General features: G+C 40.8%; 1 protein-coding gene across 2 annotated transcripts in view; it reads left to right on the top strand.

Moving 5' to 3' along the window:
- sorl1 (sortilin-related receptor, L(DLR class) A repeats containing) overlaps positions 1–26,218 on the top strand; it is a 193,544-nt gene that overhangs the window by 152,820 nt on the left and 14,506 nt on the right. For both annotated transcript variants that reach the window (XM_080214840.1, XM_080214839.1), the window contains exons 34-45: positions 1,969–2,092; positions 4,604–4,767; positions 6,837–6,943; positions 7,439–7,543; positions 10,255–10,327; positions 11,501–11,583; positions 14,109–14,205; positions 14,500–14,684; positions 16,080–16,199; positions 19,031–19,195; positions 19,886–20,066; positions 23,610–23,716. In XM_080214840.1, coding sequence (XP_080070966.1) covers positions 1,969–2,092; positions 4,604–4,767; positions 6,837–6,943; positions 7,439–7,543; positions 10,255–10,327; positions 11,501–11,583; positions 14,109–14,205; positions 14,500–14,684; positions 16,080–16,199; positions 19,031–19,195; positions 19,886–20,066; positions 23,610–23,716 — 1,511 coding nt within the window. The remainder of the gene's footprint in view (positions 1–1,968; positions 2,093–4,603; positions 4,768–6,836; positions 6,944–7,438; positions 7,544–10,254; positions 10,328–11,500; positions 11,584–14,108; positions 14,206–14,499; positions 14,685–16,079; positions 16,200–19,030; positions 19,196–19,885; positions 20,067–23,609; positions 23,717–26,218) is intronic.

Genomic DNA, 26,218 nt, shown 5'->3' with positions numbered 1-26,218 from the left:
TAAATTCTTGAACAGTAAAGGAATTAAGGGATGTGGTGAGCGGGTGGGTAAGTGGAGCTGAGACCACAAAAAGATCAGCCATGATCTTATTGAATGGCAGAGCAGGCTCGAGGGGCCAGATGGCCTATTCCTGCTCCTAGTTCATATGTTCTTATGCCCTAGGCCCATATTACTTGATATCCCTTTACAGTAAAAATGTGCCACTCTCAGACTTAAAGCTAACAAGTGAACCAGCATCCACTGCAGTTTAAGAAAGAGAGTTCCAAACCCGTGTCATAGTGTTTCTGACATTTCTCCTGAACGGCTTGGCATTTGTTTATAGATCATGGCCCCTGGTCCTAAAGCCTTCAACTAATGGAAACGGTTTATTCTTATCCACCCTGTCCATCCTTGTAAATATTTTATACCCGTCAACCTTCTGAATTCGAGAGAATAAAGGCCTAATTTGTCCGACATCTCCTTGTAACTTAGTCTCTGACGTTTGGGCGTCATTCTTGTAAACGTGTGAACTCTTTCCAGGCCCTAAACATGCTTCTTAAAGTATGGTGCCTGTACCTGCTCACAGTACTCTAAGTGGAGTCTAATTAGAGCTTTGTACAACTGCATCATAACATCTGCATCCCTATACTCCAGCCTTTTAGATATGAAGGCTAGCGTTCCATTGGCCTTCTTAACTATGTTCTGCACCTATTCATGGAATTTTAGGGAGTTATACACCTGAATCCCCAAATCTTTTTGGACTTCTATTAAATTTAACTTTTGTGCCTTCTTAAAAAAAATACCCTGATCTATCCTTTTTGATCTGAAATGAGTAACCTCGCACGCACTTATCAAAATCCATTTGCCATAGCTTGGGCCTATTCATAGAATCTATCAATATCTGCCACTGTTGGTTATTGTACTTTGGCACTATTGGTTAGAAGTGTGTTGGAAGCAGCAGCTTTTCTGTTAATCCTACGGATGAAATGAAAGGAGGCAGTATTCATGCCACGGTCTTAAGCAAAATAAATTTGCACTAATGATGAAAAATTGCAGTGTAAATACAGATTTGGGACCTGAGTGGTAATCTGGTTCCTTCCGGAGAGGCTGTCCAAAATGCTGCAGTTGTAGCATGTATGCAACAGTAGTGTTCATTGCCTTTTTAACACATTTTAGATTTATGGATGTAATTGTGCCCATTCAATTAGTTCAGCAACTGCTCTTTCTATTCTGTGCCACTATTTTCTTCTCTGGTCCCTGATTTTGGTGTTTTCTTGTGCTCCAACTGTAAATGCAAATGGCTGGGTGTTACTGGAGCAGGATATGTTGTGACGTATTCCATTAATTAGACTTTTTCTGTATCTCCCAGTTTTGATATAGTTTATGCAGTGACTTGCTGCTTGTAAAAAGTTTTGTTAAGAGTAAATAAAGACAAACCACTTCCAGAGGGAACATATTTAAAGTGATTGACAAAGTAAAATATTTACCAGGGTTATGAGGAAGGCTCAGGGAAGTAGGTTTAATTAGATAGCTATACTAAAGAGTTGGCATAGACCTGATGGGCGGAATGGGTTCCTTCTGTCTTAAACTGGCATGGCAAGGGCATTGGGGATCTCAGTGAATGACCAACAGCATGGTCCCAGTTTGTTATCAGGCCCAATTTTTGTCCTTTCCAATTCCCTGACTTTCTATGCCTTTTTCCGCAATGAAAATCTGTTGCATCCAAAACTTCTAGTTCTGACAAAAAGCCTTTGACCTGAAATGTTAACTCTGTCCATCTCTGACTCCACCTGTGTTTTTAGTTCAGATTTCTGGCAAGCACGCTTGCCTTTGCCCAAGTGGTTATTTTAACAATAGAATTATTGTAGTATTTCTGCAAGTCTGAAATTAATATATTCAAAGTAGTCCAGTCACTAAGGAGAGCGTAATATATTGTACGGCGTTATAAAAAATTCTGACACTAATTTTGTGCTTTTTATTTGTTTTAAGCTGAGAGTATATCCTATAATGTTCGCCATTTGCAGTGGGTGTTTGAATTTAATGGTGCGGTTTCTCTAATGTGGGAGAGCCCAAAGAATTTCCCATCATCATGTACCTATGTTGTACTCTACAGGTAATAATCCCATAGTTCTTCTGTTTTACACCGTTTCTTTTCCTTCCCAAAGAGATTTGTACAAATTGGATGTTGCCTGGAAGTTCTGTTTATTTTCAATTCATTATGTATTTCACTGCCTTCAAAGGAATCCACATTTGGACCCAAATTTGTCATTTGAATTTGAATTTGCATTTAGAAAGTGTAGAAATTGTGTAGTTTTAAATTATGCTCCTAGGAGTAATTTGTTTCCAAATCGAAGCATGCACTTTAAAGTCCAGTCCCAAAGCTGTGTTTGTGTTCTGGAAGCATACTTCCTACCACATGCAGCATTGTTGACTTTCTGTTGGACAGTGGCTGGCCTGCAGCTAAATAGACTTCTGGCGGGGGGGGACTTTCTGGCCACGTGTGCCCCAAGACTGGAACATCCTGCCCGAGGCAGATGGACCTTTTACGTGGTCTGCCAAATATCCTGCCCGCTTTGATTCCTGTGGCGGGTAGGATGGGAAAACTTCACCCCTGATTTATTCTCTGATGGTTTATCTATAATGACCTCTATGATACCATTAAAGTGCTACCAGGTGTTCTGTTAAATGTTCTGCTCCCACCAATAGAACTGTACAAAACCAGTGATCTCACAGAAGGCTGCCATAGTTGCCTACATAACTGAAATTGCGCATATATGTTTTAAGGTCTTTGTAAGAGATGCTAAATTGGCACATTAATTTTACATTTAGTTTTCATTTTATTTTGAGTTTGCCTTTACAAGTGGATTGCTAGCAATTGTCAGACGAGCAGTATCAATGAACAGTGACAGTTCTGGGAAATGTTTGTGATGTATTTTGGCTACTGTGGAAGTTATAGATGGTCCAGGTTGGAGAGGGGGGACAGCTTTCTGCATTTGTTCATGCTTTACAATGTGCTTTGGATTATTAATATTTCAGGCAAGGCCTTATGAATGTTTGGCACTATTTAGTCCTAGGAATTGAATTGGTTCTTGAGAAACTATTGCTAATAGTATCCATAATCTTGTCAATATACTGTCAATATTATTTACTGTTTCGATATTTCATAATCCTGTTGTGACTTTAGCCAGTTGTATTGAATGGCTGGTTCTCCAGTGCAGTCGAGATGCTCATCTCACATCAGGTCATTATGGTTCCTGGAAATGATGTGATGATGAACATTGAGAAACAATAACTGATCATATGTCCTATTTTGCAGATTTGTTTTTCTATGTTACTATCTGTGCCTTGGCTGCAGAGTCTATTCTTTTGGTCCTCTGCATTGCACGGAATTTTTGCAGCACGGAGAATTTTAATTTTTAGAATTTCTTTAGGTGTCGCTGGCAAGGCCAGCATTTGTTGCTCATTGCCTAATTGCACTCAAACTGAGTGTTTTGGCCATTTCTGGAGACTGTTGAGGGTCAACTGTATTACCGTGAGTCTGGAGGCACATGGGCTTTTATGATGATTTGATAATGGTTTCACGGTCATCAGTAGATTTTAATTCCAATTTTTTTATTTAATTCAAATTTTACTATCTTCTGTGAGGGGATTTGAATCATAGTCCCCAGGTCATTACCCTGGATTTCTAGTCCAGTGACAATACCAGTATGCCACCACCTCCCCACGATGAAGGTTTTTTCCCCTCCTGCTCCATCACATTGGTTAAGAGCTATTCCATTCTCTGATAAAGCAAGCAGCAGAACAACTGCCTTTGAATGGAAATTAGGTATTGTGGGATAGGAGAATGTGCTTTGTGAAATAGGCTGGAATTCAGAATCTAAAGTCCAAAAATGTGCGGGTTAGGTTGATTGACCATGTTAAATTGCCCCTTTGTGTCAGTGACATTAGTAGGGTAAACGTGTGAGGCTGTGGGATTGGGGTCTAGATGGGACTGTGATAGGTGTGGACTTGATGGGCCAAATGGCCTCCTTCTGCACTGTAGGGTTTCTATGATTCTATGAAAACCTTTAAACGGCTGCCAAATTTGGATATCATACAACAGCATTAATGTAAAGTACTGTGAGAAATTATAGTACAGGTTCATATTCATGACGAAATGTGGTGGAACTCTTATCTAAACCAAACTATTATGAGGAGATCTAAGGAAAGAGTACTCTGCTCACTGCTGTGGGAAGAAGGAAAAATCAACAGCTACCCTTAATTGCTGTAATACCTCCTCCTTTTCAATCAGAGTAGGTGTTGATGAGGTGAATTAAAACAAGTTTATATGAAGAGGGAAGGCAGGAAATGGAGAGACAGAAGTGATGCAAGGAAAACAGGCGAACATCCAAATGATTGCATCTTCTTTACGATGAAGCAGAAAGGTTTAGACCAGAGTCTCTTAATCTGGTTATTAAATTTGAATTCAGAAATGCACAGTATATCAGTCAATGTCTGAAGAACAAGATGCTTCCTGTTACTTGAGCATGGCTTCACCTGTCATTTTACAGGAATCCTACTTGAGCATTTCAGAAATTTCTGGGACTCTGTATACTTTAGAATGACAATCTTTTCTCTATTCCAGTTTGGTTAATGATCACTGGGTGAAGTTGGAAGCTGGTAACAAAACTGCTCTTACAATAACAGTTCTGAAACCTGACACAACTTACCAGGTGAAGGTGCAAGTACAATGCCTTCTTAAAGTCTACAACTCAACTAATAGTATTCTGCTGCGTACACCAGAGGGTTGTAAGTGCAATTTTCTTTTTAAATTCTTTTGTTCTGTAAAGAATAAGAAAGATTATAAGACCTGGAATTGGTTTCACACTTCTTTTCATAATGCAGCCCAATTGCTGATCTAATTCCCTTGCTTACTGCTGAAGTCTGAGAAGCAGGTGCTTAATGCAGTGTATTCTGAAAATCCAGGTCACTGCAATAGTTACAATGACCCTGACACACATGTGCTTTGATGAATGGAAGACTAAAACTGCAAAATGCTTTAATTTCATGTTCTACTTAAGTTGCTGGTGTAGACTAATTTTTCAACCTCCCCTGAAGCACCCTTTTGTGCACCAGTGTGACCTATGGTACTAAATACAGTCACCTATTGATGAATGCTTAAGTCAATAAGAGTGGATCTCCATTTTATTCTATGGTTTATTTGTATTTATGTATTTTTCCTGCCTTAAAATTCATTGCTACTTTCTAACCACCTGTTAGCTGCCTGCAGTTTAATTTTTTTCCTCCACCATGTGTGCTTATCATAGAGTAACCTATGCTGAGGTCTTGCATAGAATATTTAGTGTCGTGAAAATTTGAACTAGAGAAGATGTTATTCTAAATTGCTAAAAGAATCTAGGTTTTTGACATCAAGACCTTCTCTGGTTGCATTGGTTTATGCAGGTGTAAATGTTTTGTGCTGGAAAATCATAAAAACATTCCTGTTTCTTGGTTAAATTATTTCTATTATTTTTGCAGTGTTTTTTTAAAAAAATTCCTTTTTGTTCTTCAAGGTTACCTTTGGGGTGTTATTGTCCATTGAGTTTTAAATTTCACACCAACAGCTTGCATTTTTATACACCACCTTAATGTTGTAAAATATCCTGAGGTGCTTCACAGAATGTTATTAGACAGAATTAAAATTGGCAATCAAAAGCTTAGCCAAAGCAATGTTTTTTTTTAAAGAGTTGTAAAGGAAGAGAGAGTGTTAGAAAAGCAGAGGGAACACCAGGGTCCAGGGTTTAGGCACACAGTGAAGCGAAGCAAATTGGAATAGGGAATAGACAATAGGACAGGTTTAGGGGAGTGCAGAGATCTCAGATCTTGTAGGTCCAGAGAAGAGATGTAGAGGGATGAGCCAATGGAAGGGAACTGGAAGCAAGGATGTGAATTTTAAACAAAGCAAAATAGTGTGTGGATGCTAGAAATCTGAAGTAAGAAAACAACCATGCTGGACATACAGGACAGGTCAGGCAATGTTTTTTTTAAAAGAAATCCTTACAGGATGTGGTGTCTTTGGTTTGACCAGCATTTTTACTGTGCATCCCTGGTTGCCCTTGAGAAGATAGTGGTGTGTCACTGCCTTGAGCTGCTGCAGCCTATATAATGTGGGTACTCCCACAGTACATTAGAAAGGGTGTTCCAGCACTTTTAGCCAATAGCATTGAAGGAATGCTGAGATCATTCCAAGTCAGGATAGTATGTGCAAGGGAAACATGCTAGTGGTGGTGTTTCCATGTGTCTACTGCCTTTTCCTTCTAAATGGTAGAGATTACAGATTTGAGGTGCTGTCAAAGCAGCCTTGGTGAGTTGCTGCCACTACATGAGTGATGGAGGGAGTAAATGTTTAAGGTAGCTGATGAATTACTTTGTGCTGGATGTTGTCAAGCTTCTATAGAGATTCACTCATCCAAGCAAGTAATAGTATTCCATTAAACCCCTGCAAATTCTTGACACATTGCTGGACCCAAAAGCCAGTGTAGGTGGTGAGCACAGTGAGTTTGGGTGAACAGGATTTGGTGCAAGCTAGGCCGAGTTAGCAGAGTTTTGAATAAGCTGAAGGTTATGTAGGGTGGAAGGTGAAGACTGGTCAGGACCACTGAATTAAGTTATCTTTGAAGGAATCCTGATCAAAAAGTTAAATCTGTGCATTACTGCACTTGGAAATATTGGCCATAGTTTAGTATTAACTTGTGTTGGTGGAATGCTGGAAACATTCTTATAAAAGATTAGTTTATACGTGTTCACTTAATTTGTTTAGTCAAAGATGAAACCAGATCATACTCTACGTGTTCTGATCGTGTGTTTTGGCTTTCCAGTACCTGACCCACCACAAAATCTCCAGCTGTCCAGTGAAGTAGATGGTACTATATCCTGTAGCTGGAGCCGCCCTATCAATGCACATGGTCTGCTTCGAGAGTATCTTGTAAGTTTTTGTACAATTATTGACAAAGCTCTTGCATTCTTCAAGTCCTATTCCTTCAGTCTTTTTGATAAGTTTTTAAATTGAAAATGTGGTGATTCACAGGATTAGTCCAATTGCTTTGTGCCCCATATTCATTGTGTGGAACTGAAAGTGTGAAATGAATTCTTTTTATGTCTAACGAATCTGCCTCCCAGCATTCTGATTACGAACCATAGCATTGTTAACATTAAAGTCTTAGTAAAGTTGAACCATAAGTTCCATTTCGGCCTGTAATGGAACCTCAACAGATTTACATTAATGTTTCACTGTTCAAGGGAAACCTGACCTAAAGTAGCACTTTACAGAATTGGATGATGCTGAATGCAGAGTAAGATATTTTCTTCCCCAGAATTAAAATGAATGTGTCTCATTGGCGTGTAGGTCTTTGCATGGGGTCTGTTGTGGTATTTTAAAACTGCATAACCTTCTCCTTTTATTCTTCCTTCCCCACCTCAGGTGGAATATACCAAGGATGGCAGAAATGAGTGGACTGCGCTAAAATGCACTGAACAGCACATGGAGATTAGAAATCTGGAGATGAACATCATGTATAGAGTCAGGGTGAGCGTGATGGCTTGACAACTAGCACTATTTTAAATTTGCAATTTCTTCTATTTAAATAATACGCCAAATTAGTGTAAAATGTTGTTTACAGGTTGTGTCTTTGTGTTTAACTTTAGGGAAAATAGTCTTGAATGTAATTTAATTGGCCTTTTCTCCCTGTTTTCTTTCCTCCTTTCTCCTTTCCTTTTTCCACTGCCACTTTATTCCCTCCGTGGCCTGGCACCTTTGACAAGTTATCACACATCCAGATAGCCACTATTGAGTACATCAACATGCCGCTAATGGATAATATACAACATGATATTCCAATATGCAGGACAGCTTCCTGTTCCCACACAATGCCAATGTGTACATTTCACAGCAGCCAGGCAAATAGCATTTCACTGGAGATCATTGGGTAGCAATCAAGAGTGATAATTCTGCTTGGTCCCTAATCCAGGAGCTCCACTGCTATGTCACATGAGCTTAATGAGTTTGCCAAAGCTGGGAACTTACTGCAATGGTTCAGATATGAATTGTGTAGCATCATGGCGGGGGGACTCTCAATGTTACCATAACATTTAAATACAGAAATAGGCCATTCAGGCCATGCTGGATAAGGTGTCTGACAATGAATATCAGTATTTGATTTATTATTGTCACATGTATTAGCATACAGTGAAAAGTATTGTTTCTTGCGCGCTATACAAATAAAGCATGCTGTTCATAAAGAATAAAAGGGGAAGGTGCAGAATGTAATGTTTTAGGATGTAGAAAACTTAATACAAGGCGGTCCGTTCAAAAATCTGGCAGTAAGGAAGAAATTGTTCTCAAGTCGGTTTGTGACCTCAGACTTTTGTATTTTTTTTCCCAATTTGAAGAGCGTTTGTCTGGGGTGCGTGGGGTCCTTAATTATGCTGGCTGCTTTTCCAAGGCAGCGGGAAATGTAGATGGAGGTTGGTGTGCATGATGGATCAGGTGACATTCTTGTGGTCTTGGACACAGCAGGAACCATACCAACCTGTGATACAACCGGAAAGAATGCTTTCTATGGTGCGTCTGTAAAAGTTGGCGAGAGTCGTAGCAGACAGACAAATTTCCTTTGCCTCATGAGAAAGTAGAGATGTTGGTGGGCTTTCTTAACTGTAACGTCAGCATGGGAGGATCAGGATAGGTTGTTGGTGATCTGAACACTTAAAACCTTGAAGCTCTCAAGCATTTCTACTTTGTCCCCCATTGATGTAGACAGGGGCATGTTCTCCTTTACGCTTCCTGAAGTTGATGACAATAGAACATAGAACATAAAACAATACAGCACAGTACAGGCCCTTTGGCCCTCAATGTTGTGCCGAGCTTTGTCTGAAGCCAAAATCAAGCTATCCCACTCCCTATCGTTCTGGCGTGTTCCATGTGCCTACCCAGTAACGGCTTGAAAGTTCCTAAAGTGTCTGACTCCACTATCACAGCAGGCAGTCCATTCCACACCCCAACCACTCTGAGTAAAGAATCTACCTCAGACATCTCTCCTATATCTCCCATCATGAACCTTATAGTTATGCCCCCTAGTAACAGCTACATCCACCTGAGGAAATAGTCTCTGAACGTCCACTCTGTCTATCCCCCTCATCATCTTATAAACCTCTAGTAAGCTGCCTCTCATCTTCCTCTGCTCTAAAGAGAAAAGCCCTAGCTCCCTCAATCTTTCCTCATAAGACCTACCCTCCAAACCAGGCAGCATCCTGATAAATCTCCCCTCCATTCTCTCCAATGCTTCCACATCCTCCTCATAGTGAGGTGACCAGAACTGCATACAATATTCCAAATGTGGTCTCATCAAGGCAATCTCCTTCGTTTTGTTGACATTGAGGGAGAGATTATTGTCGTCACACTAGCTCACCAGATTCTGTTACTCTATCCTGTACTCTGTCTCATCATTGTTTGAGATCCTCCACTATTGAGTGTCATCAGCAAACTTGAAAATTGAGTTGGGGGGTGGAATTTGGCCACAGTCATAGATGTATAAAGAATATAGAAAGAGGCTGAGGACAAGACTTGTGGGACACTGGTGTTTAGGATGATCGTGGAAGTGGTGTTGTTGTCTATCCTTACTCATTGCAGTTTAAGAGTTAGAAAATCCAGGGAGGAGTCAAGGCCCAGGTTGTTTGAATGAGTTTAGTTGGGATAATGATGTTAAAGGCTGAACAGTAATCAATTAATAGGCCTTTGTTAATCAGGTGTTTCAGGGTTGAGTGTAGGGCCAGGGAGCTGATGTCTGCTGTGAACCTGTTGTGGTGATATGTAATGGCAAATTTGTAGTGGATCCAGGCAATTTGGGAGGCCAGAATTGATTTTGTGCCATGACTAATCTCTTGAAGCACTTCATAATGATGGATGTCAGAGCCACTGGATGATAGTCATTGAGGCACGCTGCCTGACTGTTCTTTCGTACAGGGATCATGGTCATCATCTTGAAGCAGATAGGGGCCTTGGAGCAGTTAAAGATGTCCGTGAATGCCCCTGTAGGATCTGAGTGCTCATCCGGGCCAGTCGCTTTCTGTGGGTTGACTTTTGCGAAGGCTGATATGATGTCAGTAAAGCGATACCAATGTTAAATATCATCCAAATTACCATCTCATTCAGGTTTTTGTAGGTAGTCCCATGGAATTAGCTCAAATCGGAATTTCAGACCATAATTTCAACAGATTATAATACTTCTCCATTGTTTGCAGGTTGCAGCTGCAACAGGTCGTGGGATTGGCAACTGGAGCGAGTCAAAAACAATCATGACAAAGAAAGGACATGGTACAGTGCTTCTAAAACAGTGAAAGCAATGATGTGCAATGTGCTATAATTTGTAGTCTTGTTTTTGAGTGCCACTATTACAGTACTAGTTCAAGCTTAAAAAAAAGTCGGATATCTTTAATATCCTATACCTAGATTGAATATCAACTAGCTGTTCATGAACTTGCAGTGTTTGGACCTTGGTTTGAAATTAATGCATGAGTAGATGGTTGATTTATAAAATATCTTAATTGTTTCACTGGTTGTAGAATTTTTTGTGTTCCATTCTATTCCCTACAGCGGCCAACCCTGTACTACAAATTCTAACTAATCTTATTGGAAAAGTACAGATCATGGAATCAATGTTTGTCACTTGGAGTGAATAATAAGCAGAGTTAGTTACATAAATATAATCGGATCACAGCAACAAACGCCTTTCAATTTAGCCCCCAGCGTTGTTGCTGGATTTTGTATTTTTTTAACCCTTCATCCTGTGAATTGTTACCTTGCGATTAGTTTCCTGATCTCCAGAAAGCTGTGATGCTATTTCAATTTTCTGATTGTTGTTAGCATTCTTTCTGATCTCTGATCCTATTTGGAAAGTGTACCTGGTGCCTCTCAGAAACAGGATTTAAAGCCCTGGTTTACACAACAATGTGCCTCCATGTATGTTTCTGGATCATCCACTAAAGTTTCCTTTAGAATACTTAGTGATGCTGCTGCAGATCCACACTAGCATCTCTTCCCACCTCCAAATGTTATATTGGACTTGCCTCAGTTCCTCCTAAATAGAGACTGCCAAACTATAGAGGTACAGCTTTCTGGCAACATCGAAATGAAGCCTATCCTCCAACTTGAGGAGAGCTTTGGCCCTCTGTTTATGCCGTACAGGGAGAATGCCAGTCATAATGAACCTCCAAACAGGCTGATATAAATTTTTAGCTCCGTATTTCTTCCCTAGTGTGTTTGGAAGCAAAATTATCAAGTCTAAGATGCCAGAAATTAATTTTGGAGAAAGAAAGGATTTTGATTACTGACTTAATTAAATCTTTTAATAACCCAAAATGGATGCCGAGTTGTTAAGACAATTTGTCTGGCTACTGAAATCTGTCAAATCCGATTCTGAGGGGAGTACTGAAGGTGATGACTTGAGCATGGCTATGTGTGAATTTGGTCTTGCTTTTCTTTTAATAGCAATTCCAACACCAACAGTTACAGTCGAAAGTACAAAAGAAGATACTGTGAACTTGAAACTACAGATGGACAACAATATTAAGGTACATATTGTGCAGGAGAGATTTTAACCAAACTAATTTGATATCTTTAAGACAGAGTCTTTGTACAGCTTAGTTATGTCGTACAGCTTAGTTATGTCATACAGCTAGTGCCAACTTTCAATGGTGGGTTTAAGTAGAAATAGTAGCAATGCTATTCACTTGGGATCTACCTGCAAATCATAACTATATCATAATGAGTGCCATTGTGGTTTACAGGTACCTTGTATAGTGCCACAGCTTCGTAGACTGCAGGTTCAAACTGACTTTCCATCTGAAATGCTTTTGACTTGAGGTTAAAGTTTATTTATGCATCACAAGTGACGCTTACATTAACACTGCAATTAAGTCACTGTGAAATTTCCCCAGTCGCCACAGTCTGGCGTCTGTTCAGGCCAATGCACCTAACCAGCACTTCTTTCAGAATGTGGGAGGAAACCAGAACACCCAGAGGAAACCCATGCAGACACAGGGAGAGAGTGCAAACTCCACACAGACAGTGATCCAAGCTGGGAGTCGAACCCAGGTCCCTGGCACTGTGAGGCAGCAGTGCTAATCACTGTGCCACAGTGCCATGCTATTACATGGACATGACCACTAAAAATCAAGTAGTGTTTGTAAGGGAGTGGGAAAATTACTATGTTTGCATATTAGCTTGTTAGCTGATAATTTAACATCCTTGGAGCAGGCTGATTTACTGGTGACTGGGAAGTAACATGAGGAGTTTCTTGAAAAATCAGTCTGTAGTTGAGTGGAAGGGATTTAACCTTGTACTCAATGCATGTGTCCTGTTTTGATGCTGGTTTCATGTCTGTATTTTGGTTTGGCATGACAGGAGAAATGAAAAGAACTAGAAACAGGAGATGGTCTTTCTGGCTCTTCGACCCTCTTCTGTCATTTTAATGCATCATGTCCAATCCCTGACCTTGACTTTGCTTTGATGTCCAATACCCATATATCTTGTTTCTCTTAGTGTCCAAAAAATCTCAGTCTTGATTGTACACATTGATTTAACATGCCCTCTAGAATAACAAGCTCTGTTGACTCTCAACCCCCTAAGTGAAGAAATTTTCCTTCATCTGAGGATAAAATCTCCATCCTACAGTTCTTGACTGTCCAGCAGGCAAAACAACCTCTCTCATCTACCCTGTCAAGCCCTCTAAGAGTATTCTTCTTAATTCTGTGCTGAAAGCAGGTCTGCCCCACAGCGCCATGACCTCCACCATTGGTAAGACAAAGGGGCAGACCCCAAATCTATCCCAGCCAGAATGAGGATTGAACCTTGCCCGTGCTGTTGGGACCAATCTGACGCATACTAGCCATCCAGCCAATTGGCTCTCAAGGAATCTGTATTGCTGTGGCAACATAAACTTCTAAATGCATGTTGTATCCTGGAGCTATAGACATTGATGGTAGAAGCTTCTAATGTCTTTCCTTCAGATGGGTGACCAGGAATCTATCCCACACTTATCACCTGCCATTGGTGTATATTGGGAAGACTTACAAGTTGATGCTCAACTAGTTTGGCCGTGTTATGAGCATGTCTTTCTTGGTCACCAAGTTTGGCGATAGGACTTGAACCTAGAGCTTCTGGCTCAGGCAGGGACACTTGTTCACTGTACCCGAATATAAGATCTAGGAGTAGGCCATCTGGCTCCTCGAGCCTGCTCCGCCATTTGATAAGATCATGGCTGATCTTTTCGTGGACTCAGCTCCACTTATCTACCCGCTCACCATAACCCTTAATTCCTTTACTGTTCAAAAATTTATCTATCCTTGCCTTGGAAACATTCCGTCAACTGCTTCATTGGGCAGGGAATTCTGCAAACCACCTTACAAATATTCATAAAGGCCTAGTCTATTTGATCTTTCCTTGAGGCTCCTTTTCATCCCAGGAATCAATTTAATGAGCCTTTGTTGCACAATTCTGAACAAAGTTTAAATAGTTAGAAAATGGAACTTTGGGTGAATATGTGCAACTTTGTCTCTTGTCACTATGGAGCAAGCCACTATGAATACATACAAAACACCTCTGTAGCAATCTTCCCCGTAATATACTTTTGAGTCACTATCTGAACAGCTCCTTGCCTAATGTTCTATGCCCTTTTTTTGGTTTAGAAAAGCTTTTGTATTTTTGTTTCAAAGGCTGGGCTGAAGCCTTATTTTCACAGTTAAACTAAGAAATACTAACTGATCCTGCACAGTCTTTTTCCCTAGTATGTGAAATACTGGGGGATGTTAGTTTAGATTAAAGTTGCTTTATAAATGCATGTTGTTAATATGTTGAGCAATAAACATATTTCAGATCTTGGGAGACTTTAAGGTGCTAGAAAAAAAATTGCTTCTCAGATGGTTAAAATACTCCCAACAGGATATTTATGGTGAATCAAAATTGTAGTATTTAATGCACATCTGTCTGAATCCTGTTGCATTTTGTAGTTAAAAATATGTTTCTGTTTCAGTTGCAAGTGCATCATAGACTAATGTTTGAAATGCTGTAATAGTTCATTTCTTCCCTTTGTTTTCAGGTGGTCAGTTATACCGTTGATGTGTCGTGGACATTTGATACTCGTATAAAAGAGCAGCGAGTATTAACTGTTGACGGAAGAGAGACTGCTTTATCTGGTATGTGTGTATCATATGCTCAAACATGAGGTCACAGCAATGCCAGCAACTTCCCATGACACCCAGTAACAAGATTGTGGTTTAAAGATTTTTAATTGCAATCAGGTTTTTGAATAACCTTGTATCCTGTGCCAGTGTTTATCAACAATTAATTATTGTGCAATAGCTAAGGTTTATTTAAAAAAACTTATTGATGTAGTGACATTCTAATTTACACTCTTTTTGACTGGATAAATGGCAGGATCTTTTTAATTACATGAAATTGTATTAATACCTTTTATTATTTTTGCACAGTTTCCAATTTAACTGCTGGTACAAATTATGAGATTGCCACCTGGGCTAAAACTGAAGCTGGTGATAGCCCAACATCTTTTGTACGAATTAAAACCAAAGGGACTTCTCCAGCACCTCCCAAACTTAAAGCAGTTCCAATCAATCAGACCTCTGTGGATTGCTCTTGGAATGGTTCTCAGAATGTGGTGAGTATCTTGTGCTATTCTAGGGTTCAGATCTTCCAAATAGCCTGTCATTGTATTTGTTGACCTTTTTTGAGGATGTGCACGTGGTTACTGGAGAAACATCATATCAGTCCTTTCTCATGGTGCTTTGAAATCATGCAGAGCGCACAGATTATTTCATAAATCTTAGTCAAGTAAAAGCAATGCTTCTTACATATGTGTGCATCATCAATCTGTGATCATCTAGATGTTGCCAGCCCTGTTAAGATGTCAAGATCATTCTATATTTTTGATTCTGGATGATTATCAGCAGGCTTTTCGAGTGGGGATCATACACTTCAACTGGATCCTGTTTTCTTCTTGTATACGTGTTCTATCTAGCACATTCACTGGATAAGGATCAGGATTGGGACCCTTGGCTGACTTTCTTTCTGATATTAAGATGAGCTTCTGATATCTATGATATCATTAATTCCACCTATTTTCAACTCTGTAGCTTTACCCAACTCCACCCTACCTTAACTCATCTGCTATGGACCAATCGTCCATGCTTTTGTCTCTGGTCTTTGTATTCTAACAGTCTCCTGCCTGACTTCCCATATTGTTCTTTCCATAAACTTGATGTTATCCAAAGCTGCTGCCTACGTCCTAACTCTCACCAGTCCACTTCGCTCATCACTCCTGTGCTTGTTCACTTACTTTGTCTCCTGGTCAATTCTCATCCTTGCTTTCAAGTTCTTCTGTTGACTTGCTTCTTCCTATCTCTAACCTCCTTCAGCCCTTGGAAGATCTGTGTTGAACTAATTCTGGTCTTTTGAACATGGCTGTGCCTTCGGCTGCCTAGGTCATAAGTTCTGAGATTCCCTCCCCAAACACACTATCTCCCTCTTGCTTATCTGTGTCAAATCTATTTTATAACACTTCTGTGAAGTGCCACTTAACTATGTGGAAGGAATGCACATTGTTGTTGCACTCTATGCAATCAGCCAACCGCATAAACAGGAAATTGAATCAGGGTCTCCTGGTCCATATGACCTGATGGTGCCTGCAATGACTAGGCCAGGGGCCATTACGTATCATAGTTGAGGAAATGGAATTCTTTTACACATGGTAAATATTGCTACAAAAAATTATGAAGAATTATAAATAATTTTAACTATTATTTAAATTGCCCTCCATGATGATGCCTGCTCTTAATTACATTAATTGTTTGCAGACTATCATACTTGAGCTAAACTTAAAGGTTTATCATTTTAGTCACTGATGTAATTAGAATAGTTGTCACTAACTCGATTGTCTAATTATCATTATTATTATTTGCTATCCTTATGCGAGTGCGGCTTTCCAGTAAAAGATTTCTTAAAGATTAGTTGCGCAGAAATTTTCTCATCAGTAATCGTCTTCTTTCCTCAACAGGTTTATGGTGTTTTCTTTGCTACATCATTCTTGGAATTGTACCGAAATCCAAAAAATGTCACCTCTCATTTTAGCAACTTAACGGTGACCGTGAGCAGTGACGAGCAGTATCTATTTCTGGTAGATGTCTTTTCATTACACTTTTTAAAAAAAACTAATGAAGCTTGTGTTATAGGAAACATTTACGTAGAAATCTGAAAACAGACTCTTGAATTTGAAATTCTAGATCAACTATGTTTATCCTATGACCTCTTAGGTTTGATTCTTTCAATTTATTCAAGTTTGAGACATAGTTTAGCTATGATGGTAAACAGGTTACACTTGCCTGACCAGACTGGTTTAGAAATTATTCCCTGGTCTCATTTATTTCTGGCTGGTGATCTGCTGGTGTGAATTGTGGTCACTTAGCAGATTTGATTTATTATTGTCACATGCATTAACAAATTGTGAAAAGTATTGTTTCTTGCACACTTTTACAGACAAAACATACCATTCATAGAGAAGGAAATGAGAGAGTGCAGAATGTAGTGTTACAGTCATAGTTAGAGTGTAGAGAAAAATCAACTTAATGCAAAGTAGAACATAACATAAGAACATAAGAAATAGGAGCAGGAGTAGGCCATCTAGCCCTTCGAGCCTGCCCCACCATTCAATAAGATCATGGCTGATCTGAAGTGGATCAGTTCCACTTTCCCGCTTCCTCCCCATAACCCTTAATTCCCCTGTCTATCAGAAACCTATCTACCCGTGACTTAAATATATTTAGCGAGGTAGCCTCCACCACTTCAATGGGCAGAGAATTCCAGAGATTCACTACCTTCTGAGAGAAGTTCCTCCTCAACTCTGTTCTAAACTGACCCCCCCCCCCCCCACCCCCTTATTTTGAGGCTGTGCCATCTAGTTCTGGTTTCCTTTCTAAGTGGAAAGAATCTCTCTACCTCTATCCTGTCTATCCCCTTCTTTGTCTTATCTGTCTCTAAGATCCAACAAGTACAGACCCAACCTGAACAATCTCTCCTCATAAGCTAACCCTCTCATCTCTGGCATCAGCCTGGTGAACCTTCTCTGTATTCCCTCCAAGGCCAGTATATCCTTTTGCAAATAAGGGGACCAAAATTGCACACACTACTCTAGTTGTGGCCCTGTACAGTTGCAGCAAGACCTCCCTGCTTTTATATTCTATCCCCCTCGCTATAAAGGTCAACATTCTGTTTGCCTTCTTGACCACCTGCTGCACCTGTAGACTGAGTTTTTGCGATTCGTGCACAAGGATCTCCAGGTCCCTCTGCACAGTGGCATGTTGTAATTCTTCACTGTTTAAGTAATATTCCATTTTACTATTTTTTTTTCCAAAGTGGAAACCTCACATTTGCCAACGTTACACTCCATCTGCCAGGTCCTCGTCCACTCACTTAGCCTATCCAAATCTCTCTGCAGACTTTCTGCGTCCTCCACGCAATTCACTTTCCCACTCATCTTCGTGTCATCAGCAAGCTTTGTTACCCTACACTCAGCCCCCTCCTCCAGATCGTCTATGTACATGGTAAACAGTTGAGGCCCCAGCACCGATCCCTGCAGTATGCCACTAGTCACCAACTGCCTACCAGAAAAGCACCCATTTATTCCAACTCTTTACTTCCTATTAGACAGCCAATCCTCAATCCATGCTAACACTTTACCCCCAACTCGGTGTACCCTAATCTTCTGCAGCAACCTTTTGTGAGGCACCTTATCAAACGCCTTCTGGAAATCTAAAAACACCACATCCACCGGTTCCCCCCTCAACCGCACTAGTCACATCTTCATAAAAATCCAGTAAATTTGTCACACAAGACTTCCTCTTCATGAATCCATGGTGCGTCTGCTTGATCAAACCATTCCCTTCCAGTGCAATATATCCAATATATGCACAGTGATAGTAATATGCGTCATTTACAGGAGGAACTGTGGCAACCCACCAAAGCTCCTTCAACATTTCACAATCCATGATCTCTGTCACCCTTGAGGGACAAGGGCAGCAGATATATGGGAAGACCACTAAGTCTGTCAGCAGGGAAGAAGCTGTTCTTGAGTCAGTTGGTACATGACTTCAGACATTTGTATCTTTTTCCCGAAGGAAGAAAGTGGAAGAGAGAATGTCTGGGGTGCGTGGGATTCTTAATTATGCTGGCTGCTTTGCTGAGGCAACAGGAAGCGTAGACAGAGTTAATGGATGGGAGGTGGTTTGCGTGATGGATTGGGCTACATTCATGACCTTTTGTAGTTTCTTGTGGTCTTGGGCAGAGCAAGAGCCATACCAATCATTGGTCCTTTGAGATCACTAATAAAGTTTGGCAGAATGAGGCAGATGATTGAGAGGGGAAGGGCAGGCAGTGGCTGGGAGTGAACTGCAGATGCAATGTGGAGCCAGACAGGAAAATTCTGGCACAAATTCTGAATCCAGCACTTATGGTGAGCATCTCCAGTGATCCATAGGGTTGCTACCAACACCAGAGAACTTGGATCATGTGTACAGTATGTGATGCAGCCAATTGCAAACTAAGTTTGCAAAGATTGCCTCAAACAGGCAACAAGCTCTGTTATTTGCATATGAATAGACTTAATTTCCTTTTCAGACACCAGGTTTAGATGTCTATGCAGTAGCTTTTGCCAGTGCAGTGGGTGGTGCAGAATGAGCATGTGCTCGCCTGCTAAATTGGGCAATTAGATGCTGCTTTTGGGCAGTACTTGCTTGACTGGTATAATCAGATTTCCAGGCTATTGTTTAATCTGTGTTTGAGGATGATGATAAATGGGTTGTTAATGCCTGCATCTTTTTGTGAAAATAGGTTAAAATAATATTAGTTTTCTGTTTTTCTCACACTGATTAGTTTTGTGCAGAGACTGGTATTCAGTGTAAGAAGTTTGAAATGGAGGGCTTTGACTGAAACCCGTATCTATTTACTTTCTAGGTTCGTGTAGTAGCCCCATATTTCGGACCACCCTCTGAATATGTTGCTGTTAAAATGATTCCTGATAACCGGCTGCCACCTCGCCACTTGCATGTGGTGAAAGTGGGTAAGACATTTGCAGTACTGAAGTGGCAACCTCCATATGATCTGCTGAGTGAAACTTTAGTAAGTATCTGCACAGGGGGGTGAAATGGGAAGGTTCTATTGTACATTATGCTCATTTGTGGTCTATGCCCTTTGCATCTAGAAACCATTAACTTCTTGGAAAGTCTGGTGGGGGAAGAAAAAGGCATGGAGGGCCCATGCTTCCCTTCTAAAGTTGCTTTAATTTTAAATGCTGTGTTATTGACGTGCTGTAACCTTTGTCCACGTGTTTCATTCCCTAAAGAATGTAAGGCTCCTTAAAAGCATTCTTTCCTTAAAAGCACAAGTGTGCGTGCCTTGGGCAGAACATATAGTTTGAATATTTTTTAAAAGAACAAGAGTTGTTGGCTTTGGTGTGCAGACCTGCTTCCAGCATGCAGTAGATAATTGAGCATATTGTGCTTTGAGACTATTTTGCATAGCAGTGCAGATATTTGTTTTAAAAATGGTATACTATTAATAGAGGCATTTTGATGATGCCTGAGGGAGTGAGCAGTTCCTGGCTGCAATTGCAGTCATCTCTGCCAAAAGCCAGCTCTTCCCCTAGAATAGGAGTCATCTTCATTCTGTGCTGCTGTATATACCATATGGCTAACCAATCCTGGAAACTGAGTCTCTCTAAACATTTGCGATTAACTGTACTGATTGTCACTGCCATAATTGAATCACAATGTACAGATTGCTGATCAGATTTTTGTTTTCTTTAACCAGACCTATGCCGTTATTGTAAAAGATTCTATCCGTAAGAATGGCAAGAATAACAATTACAAAGTGAGCTCAAACAACAACACAGTAGAATACATAGTGAAGCAACTGGAACCAGGTGGAAAGTACAGTGTTGCTGTCAGACTGATCAACATGAGCAAAGAAGCCAGTCTCTCGCTCAACCCAGGTGAGGTAAATTGTCGGATCTCAGATGAGAGACATACACACAGGCAATTTAATACCTGTTTAACTTTTGTGGAAAATTGAACATCCTAGCTATACTAGTAGTGATGTTGATTTGCATTTCTACAGCCAGCCATCACTTCCTGGTTCCGCAGTGTCAGATTTAGGGGGTACTACAGTGATGTGCTGGGGAATCCCTCTTGAAAGTTCCCACACAAGGGATTACCTGGCAATTGTCCAGAAAAACTTAACTTCTGCTGGATGATTGTGCTGGGCTGGAAACCATCCAACAAAGCAATCTTGAAATTGCTAACTTGGTTTTGCCAATTATACACTCAGGGTGGGATTCTCCAGTCTCTTCAATCGACCTGTAGAAATTCCAATGCCCCACAGAATGTACCAAAAATCAGGATTCTTGACGGGGTCAAGGCAATCAGAATTCACACTCAAGCCGCCTCGCTGGCTGTGATTGGGTAGCTGCCCATAGTGTGTGGCAACCTGATTTAATCGGGTTTGACTGCCAGGTATCCAGTCCCCCTGAGGAAATGGCACTGGGTGCGCTTTGGTGTTGCAGGTACATGGGAGCACCACCAACCCCTCAGAGGGGCAGCACCCACATCAGGCATGCATGAAGGGGACCCAACCTGACCCCTCCCTTATTCAGGCCATGTGCCTTGGCTGTGCCAACTCTGCACTGCTCCCCAGCACTGACAACTGGGCCTTGTGCTTTGGGCCCCAAGAGGGTGTTAAGAGGTAGATCTAGTGGCCATTTTTCCCTCTGCTGCTGCAGGGGAAGGGTTTCTCAAGAGTAATGGAGATTTGGTGATCTTGGCCTAGGGGATGGGGTTTTGTGAACTGCCCCTCCTAACCCTGGCAAACCTGAAGATTATCCCCGGCGATGATTTCAGGCAGCCCAGCGATCAACAGCTGCTTTCCTGCCTGTCAGCTATGAAAATTTTGAAGTAATCATTTTAATCTCCATACTCCTGGTCACCTGGCTTTTAAATTGCAGCATCACTCTATTCTGTAGCAGTGCTTTTACTACTTCTGTCAGAAGCTGCAGGTGTGAGTACACTCCTTTTGAACTCCTCTGATGGGGAGAAAAGGAGAAGGTGACAATTTCACCGGGGGCGGTGGGGGGGATTCATAGTTACTCTAGAAAAAGTTAGAAGGAATAAAAGCTCTTCTAACTTAAGTGTAATTTTTAAATACACTGACTAGGCTCAACTCCCAACCCAAATGTTGGCCAGGACACTGGAAGAGCTCTGCTCAAATAATTGCTTAGGATCTTTAATATCCAGCTGAGCCATCAGGACAAATTGATTAGCATTTATTAATCACAAGTCGACTTGCGTTAACACTGCAATGAAGTTACTGTGAAAATCCCCTAGTCGCCACACTCTGGCGCCTGTTCAGGTACGTTGAGGGAGAATTTAGCATGGCCAATGCACCTAACCTGCATGTCTTCCGGACTGAGAGGAAACCAGAGCACCCGGAGGAGACCCACACAGACATGGGAAGAACGTGCAAACTCCAGAGTGTCCCAAGCCAGGAATCTAACCTGGGTCCCTGGTGCTGAGAGGCAGCAGTGCTAACCACCGTGCTGCCCTTGGGCTGTTCCAAAGTTCTGCATGTCAAAAAATACAGCATTGCACTGTTGATGCCATAATTCATGTGCGCAGAACTTGTACCAATAAACCTCTGATTAAAAGGTGTCAAGGTTGAAACAGAGCTAAGCAAGCAGATGATGAATTGACGCTCTTGCATGTTGCATCTCTTGTAAATGTATAAAATTCAGTATTACTACTGCCTGGTGACATCTGGTGGTAGAATCTCAATGCTGCAGCTGTAATTCTTGCTTGATGCAGCTAAAGGGAATTATCAATAGCATAACAATGTTAAAAGCTAAAAAGCCATGCAATCCTGAATGTGTTACCCTTCTAACACTTATTAAAGAGGACTTTGAAGCTCTTTGCTGTTCAGTTTTATGTGAAAGGGTGGCACAGTGGTTAGCACTGCTGCCTCACAGCTCCAGGGACTTGGGTTTGATTCTCAACTTGGGTCACAATCTGTATGGAGTTTGCACATTCTCCCCATGTCTGTGTGGGTTTCCTCTGGGTGCTCCAGTTTTCTCCCACAGTCCAATGCGAGTTAGGTGGACTGGCCATGCCAAATTGTCCCTTAATGTCCTGGGATGCATAGGTTAGAGGGATTAGTGGGGTTAATATGTGGGATGGCAGGTATAGGACCTGAGTGGGATTGCTGTCAGTACAGACTTGATGGGCCAAATGGCTGCCTCCTGCACTGCAGGACTTCAGTGATCTATGAAATATTAGCAGAGTTCTGTGCTGCAGTGTAACCTGTACACAAGTTGGAGCAGTGATGCACAGCAACCTCAGTGGTGAGGTTCGGGTTCAATCTTGTGTGTGCTAAATTCTTGGTCTCATTCGTGTTGCCTTAGTGGTTGTTGCATGGAGGCCAAAGATATTCTGCATCGTGGAGCAAAAAGCAGAGTCTCTTCACCAAGCTCAATCTGGCAGACTTTCTTACTGCTGATCTTGGAGCAGTGTTAATGAAGTTCAGGGAACTGATGATTCACTTTCTCATGTGGCTGAAGATTGGGGATGGAAGGAATGTTTCTTTAAAATCCACTTCAGAATGCAAGTTAGAATTTTAGATCTTCACCTGAATACAAGGAAGAAGATGATGTATTAATTTGGTACTTGATTAGGATCTGTATTTTTGCACATCCTTAATAAAATTGTGTCTTATTAAAAATCTAGTTTCTTGTACCTTTTTAGCCACATTATTATCTTGTCATTTTCCAGCATTAAATGTTCACTATTCCAGCGAACAGTCTGGATGGTTGCTCTTATTTTGCTTTTGTTTAGCAACAAATACAATAAATTAAACCATTGCATTTCTGCAGATTTAAATTGATTATGTTAGTGCGTGTAATTAATTTTGATGGCATCTAAATATCCCGCGTATTTAATCCCAGTAAAATCTAATTTCTAATCAAATTAATTTTCTTGAAGGCACACCCAAATCCAACATGCTTTCTTTGGCTTTCATTGTAATTCATGATGAACATCATAGAAAAGTCTGAAGTTGTTCCTTATGCACTTTACCCGACTACCCTTGTGTGCTTTGAAAGCAGCAAAGGGCATCTTGATGCTTGGAGAGTTAATTACTCTTCATGTATGCGTGGAAAAACAGTCAACTGTTGACCACCTTCAACCGTACTGATCCCACAGAGTTCTTGCCAATGTTCAGGTTCTGCCAAATGATTTCAAAATGCAGCAGTGCATAGCTGAATTTTCCTCGTGCTTCTGTGCCACAGGAATGGTGACAGTGACCCAAAGAAATTGACCAAGATCTTTGCTCGGGGGCCAGACATGCAGTGAAAAATGTAACTGGAATGCACTGAACAATGAGTTCTGTCTGTTGGGAGGGTTGCAGGAGGCAGCTGGTGGTATTCCGGTATTTGATGGCTTGAATAACTCATTGTGTCCCAATTTTTTTATTTTATGTTCTCTTGTGGCAGTTCCTCTGTCGGCACCGGAGTCGCTGAAAATCTTACCAGAGAAAGACCACATCCTGCTGTTCTGGAAAAGCCTCAAATTGAAAGAAAAGAACTTTAATGACAGCAGGGTGAGTGCAAAATATGAACAAATATTGCTGCTATTTATTTTGACCTAACTCCATTTTTAGCTGGAATTATTCAGCATTAAACTGTCCAGGAAAATAAGCCAAATATGTGCAATCTGGTATGCTTCAAAGAAAAAATTAATGCTTGTGCACTTTTTTTTACCCTATTTGATCTAATTTAAAATTTGCATTAATTATTACATTTTCCAGGAATCCAAAGCAATTGTTTTTAGGGATGTTCCACTCACGACTATTACGCATGATTTACCACATGTGATTTTGGCGAGCTTCTAGCTGTACGTAGGTACCCCCTCCCCCACCTAAATTTATGTTGATGAGTGATGCAGTGAGTTTGCTTTTTATCTTCTAGGATCTTGGATAAGTTTCAAACCTTGCAAATTTTTAATGGTAAAATTTCAATTGTGCCATGGCTATCGGGTGCTGCTTGAATCATGTCTACCTGGGCTGACGAGTTTTTGTTTTTCTCGTGCCTGACTGTTGCACAGATGCTTTTTGCTCCAATAAAATATTTTAACAATTTGATGCTCTGTCCCACAATAGATGGCTGCCCAATGAGAGTTGCTTCACCATATTAGATTATTAAAATGTTTGCAAGCCTCAGCTACTCTGAAGCCAACCACAGAGGTTGCTGGAACATCCAGAGTTAAGGCCTCCATTCTCATTCTCTGAGGAAATATCTAACCACTGCTCTCCAGTGGAAGCTCCAAGGATTTTGTATTGCTGAAGGATGCAGTGTTAGATCTGCACTTTATTACTGCAGAACAGCACATTGATTTCCGGTGTGTATTATATCTGATGCTGATTATGTAGCTAGGGAAGTATCAGGCTCTTTCCCGCAAGGATGGAAAAGTCCAATAAGTATTTACCTGGGCTAACTTTCCCATTTACTAGTAATTGGCCTGTGTGATGTCATCAGAGGGCATTTTTCAAATTGTTTGCCTTTTCTTACTGCCTTTAATTTTCAAACTTTGCTTGGATGGGAAAGTTTTACTAAAGCGCAGAACTTGCGGATGCTGCACCTCACTCAGGAAGGACTGTTGGCATGGATTTGTAAATATTGCCCGACAAATATATTTGAGTTGCTTGATGAAATGAGAGTTTATATGAATGGAAATGCAAATGATGTTTTAAAAGGCATTTAGTATCCTATAGATGCTTGTTGGCTAAATAGTGACATAATAAAGGCTTGGATGAAAAACTGGATATAGGGCAGAAGCGTGTTTACTGACTTAATTTGGGAAGTATTCCCTATGGGAAATAGTGCAGGAAGTGGTTAAATATTTGAAAATTAAATATTTTAAATAGTATTGTTCAAGAGCAAAGGAATAGAACTAAGTGGGTAACTTTTTTTTAGATGGGCTGAATGGCTGCTTTCTAAGTTTTATGATTCTATGAAGTGCAAATCACATGAGGGGACTGACGTTTTCAAAAGGTTAGGGTGAAAGAATGACAATGAGCTGTTAGGGAAAGATGTTGACTGGCTGTGCTTGATGTTTAAATAGTGCTATTTTAATAAAAAAAGCATTTGCCCTCAGAATTTAAAAATATTTCCATGGTGTTCTAAAAGATTGAAGCATTTGTGCAAATATTAAAATTCTGGATTGAACTTTTTAAAATATATATATTTCTGTGGTTCTGCTCCTTTTTTGCTTTTTGTTTGCATCAGTAAAATACTAAAATCAGACTTCAAACAAAGTCCGCTTAATGTTACAATCAAAGATTTTCAACAAGTGAATAACATTGCTGAAAAAAGACACATGTTATCAAAGCTTTTCATCTTGTACTCACCAGGACAATTTGCAAGAATACCAAATGTAACTTTTGCAGGCAAGGGCTGGTCGGGTGTGGTTGGTACTTTGCCAGCTGTGAATTGCTGAACGGCAATTGATTGATACAGTTTGTATTAGAACATAAGAACATAAGAACATAAGAAATAGGAGCAGGAGTAGGCCATCTAGCCCTTCGAGCCTGCCCCGCCATTCAATAAGATCATGGCTGATCTGTTGTGGCTCAGTTCCACTTTCCCACCCTCTCCCCATAACCCTTAATCCCCTCTCTTATCAAGAACCCATCAACCCGCTTCTTAAAAATATTTAGCGAGGCAGCCTCCACCACTTCAACGGGCAGAGAATTCCAGAGATTCACCACCCTTTGAGTGAAGAAGTTCCTCCTCAACTCCATTCTAAACCGCCCCCCCTTTATCTTGAGGCTGTGCCCCCTAGTCCTACTGTCTTTTTTGAGCGGGAAGAGTCTCTCCACCTCTATCCTATCCATCCCATTCATCATCTTATACGTCTCAATGAGATCTCCCCTCATTCTTCTAAACTCTAACGAGTACAAGCCTAGTTTATTCAGCCTCTCCTCATAGCTCAATCCCCTCAACTCCGGTATCAGCCTAGTAAACCTCCTCTGCACTCCCTCCAGGGCCAAAATATCCTTGCGCAGGTGCGGCGCCCAAAACTGCACACAGTACTCCAGCTGCGG

Source organism: Carcharhinus amblyrhynchos, chromosome 29, assembly GCF_965287045.1.
Source record: "Carcharhinus amblyrhynchos chromosome 29, sCarAmb.v2.hapA, whole genome shotgun sequence".
In the NCBI taxonomy this organism is placed as follows: domain Eukaryota; kingdom Metazoa; phylum Chordata; class Chondrichthyes; order Carcharhiniformes; family Carcharhinidae; genus Carcharhinus; species Carcharhinus amblyrhynchos.
This window is presented reverse-complemented; position numbering and strand designations above follow the sequence as displayed.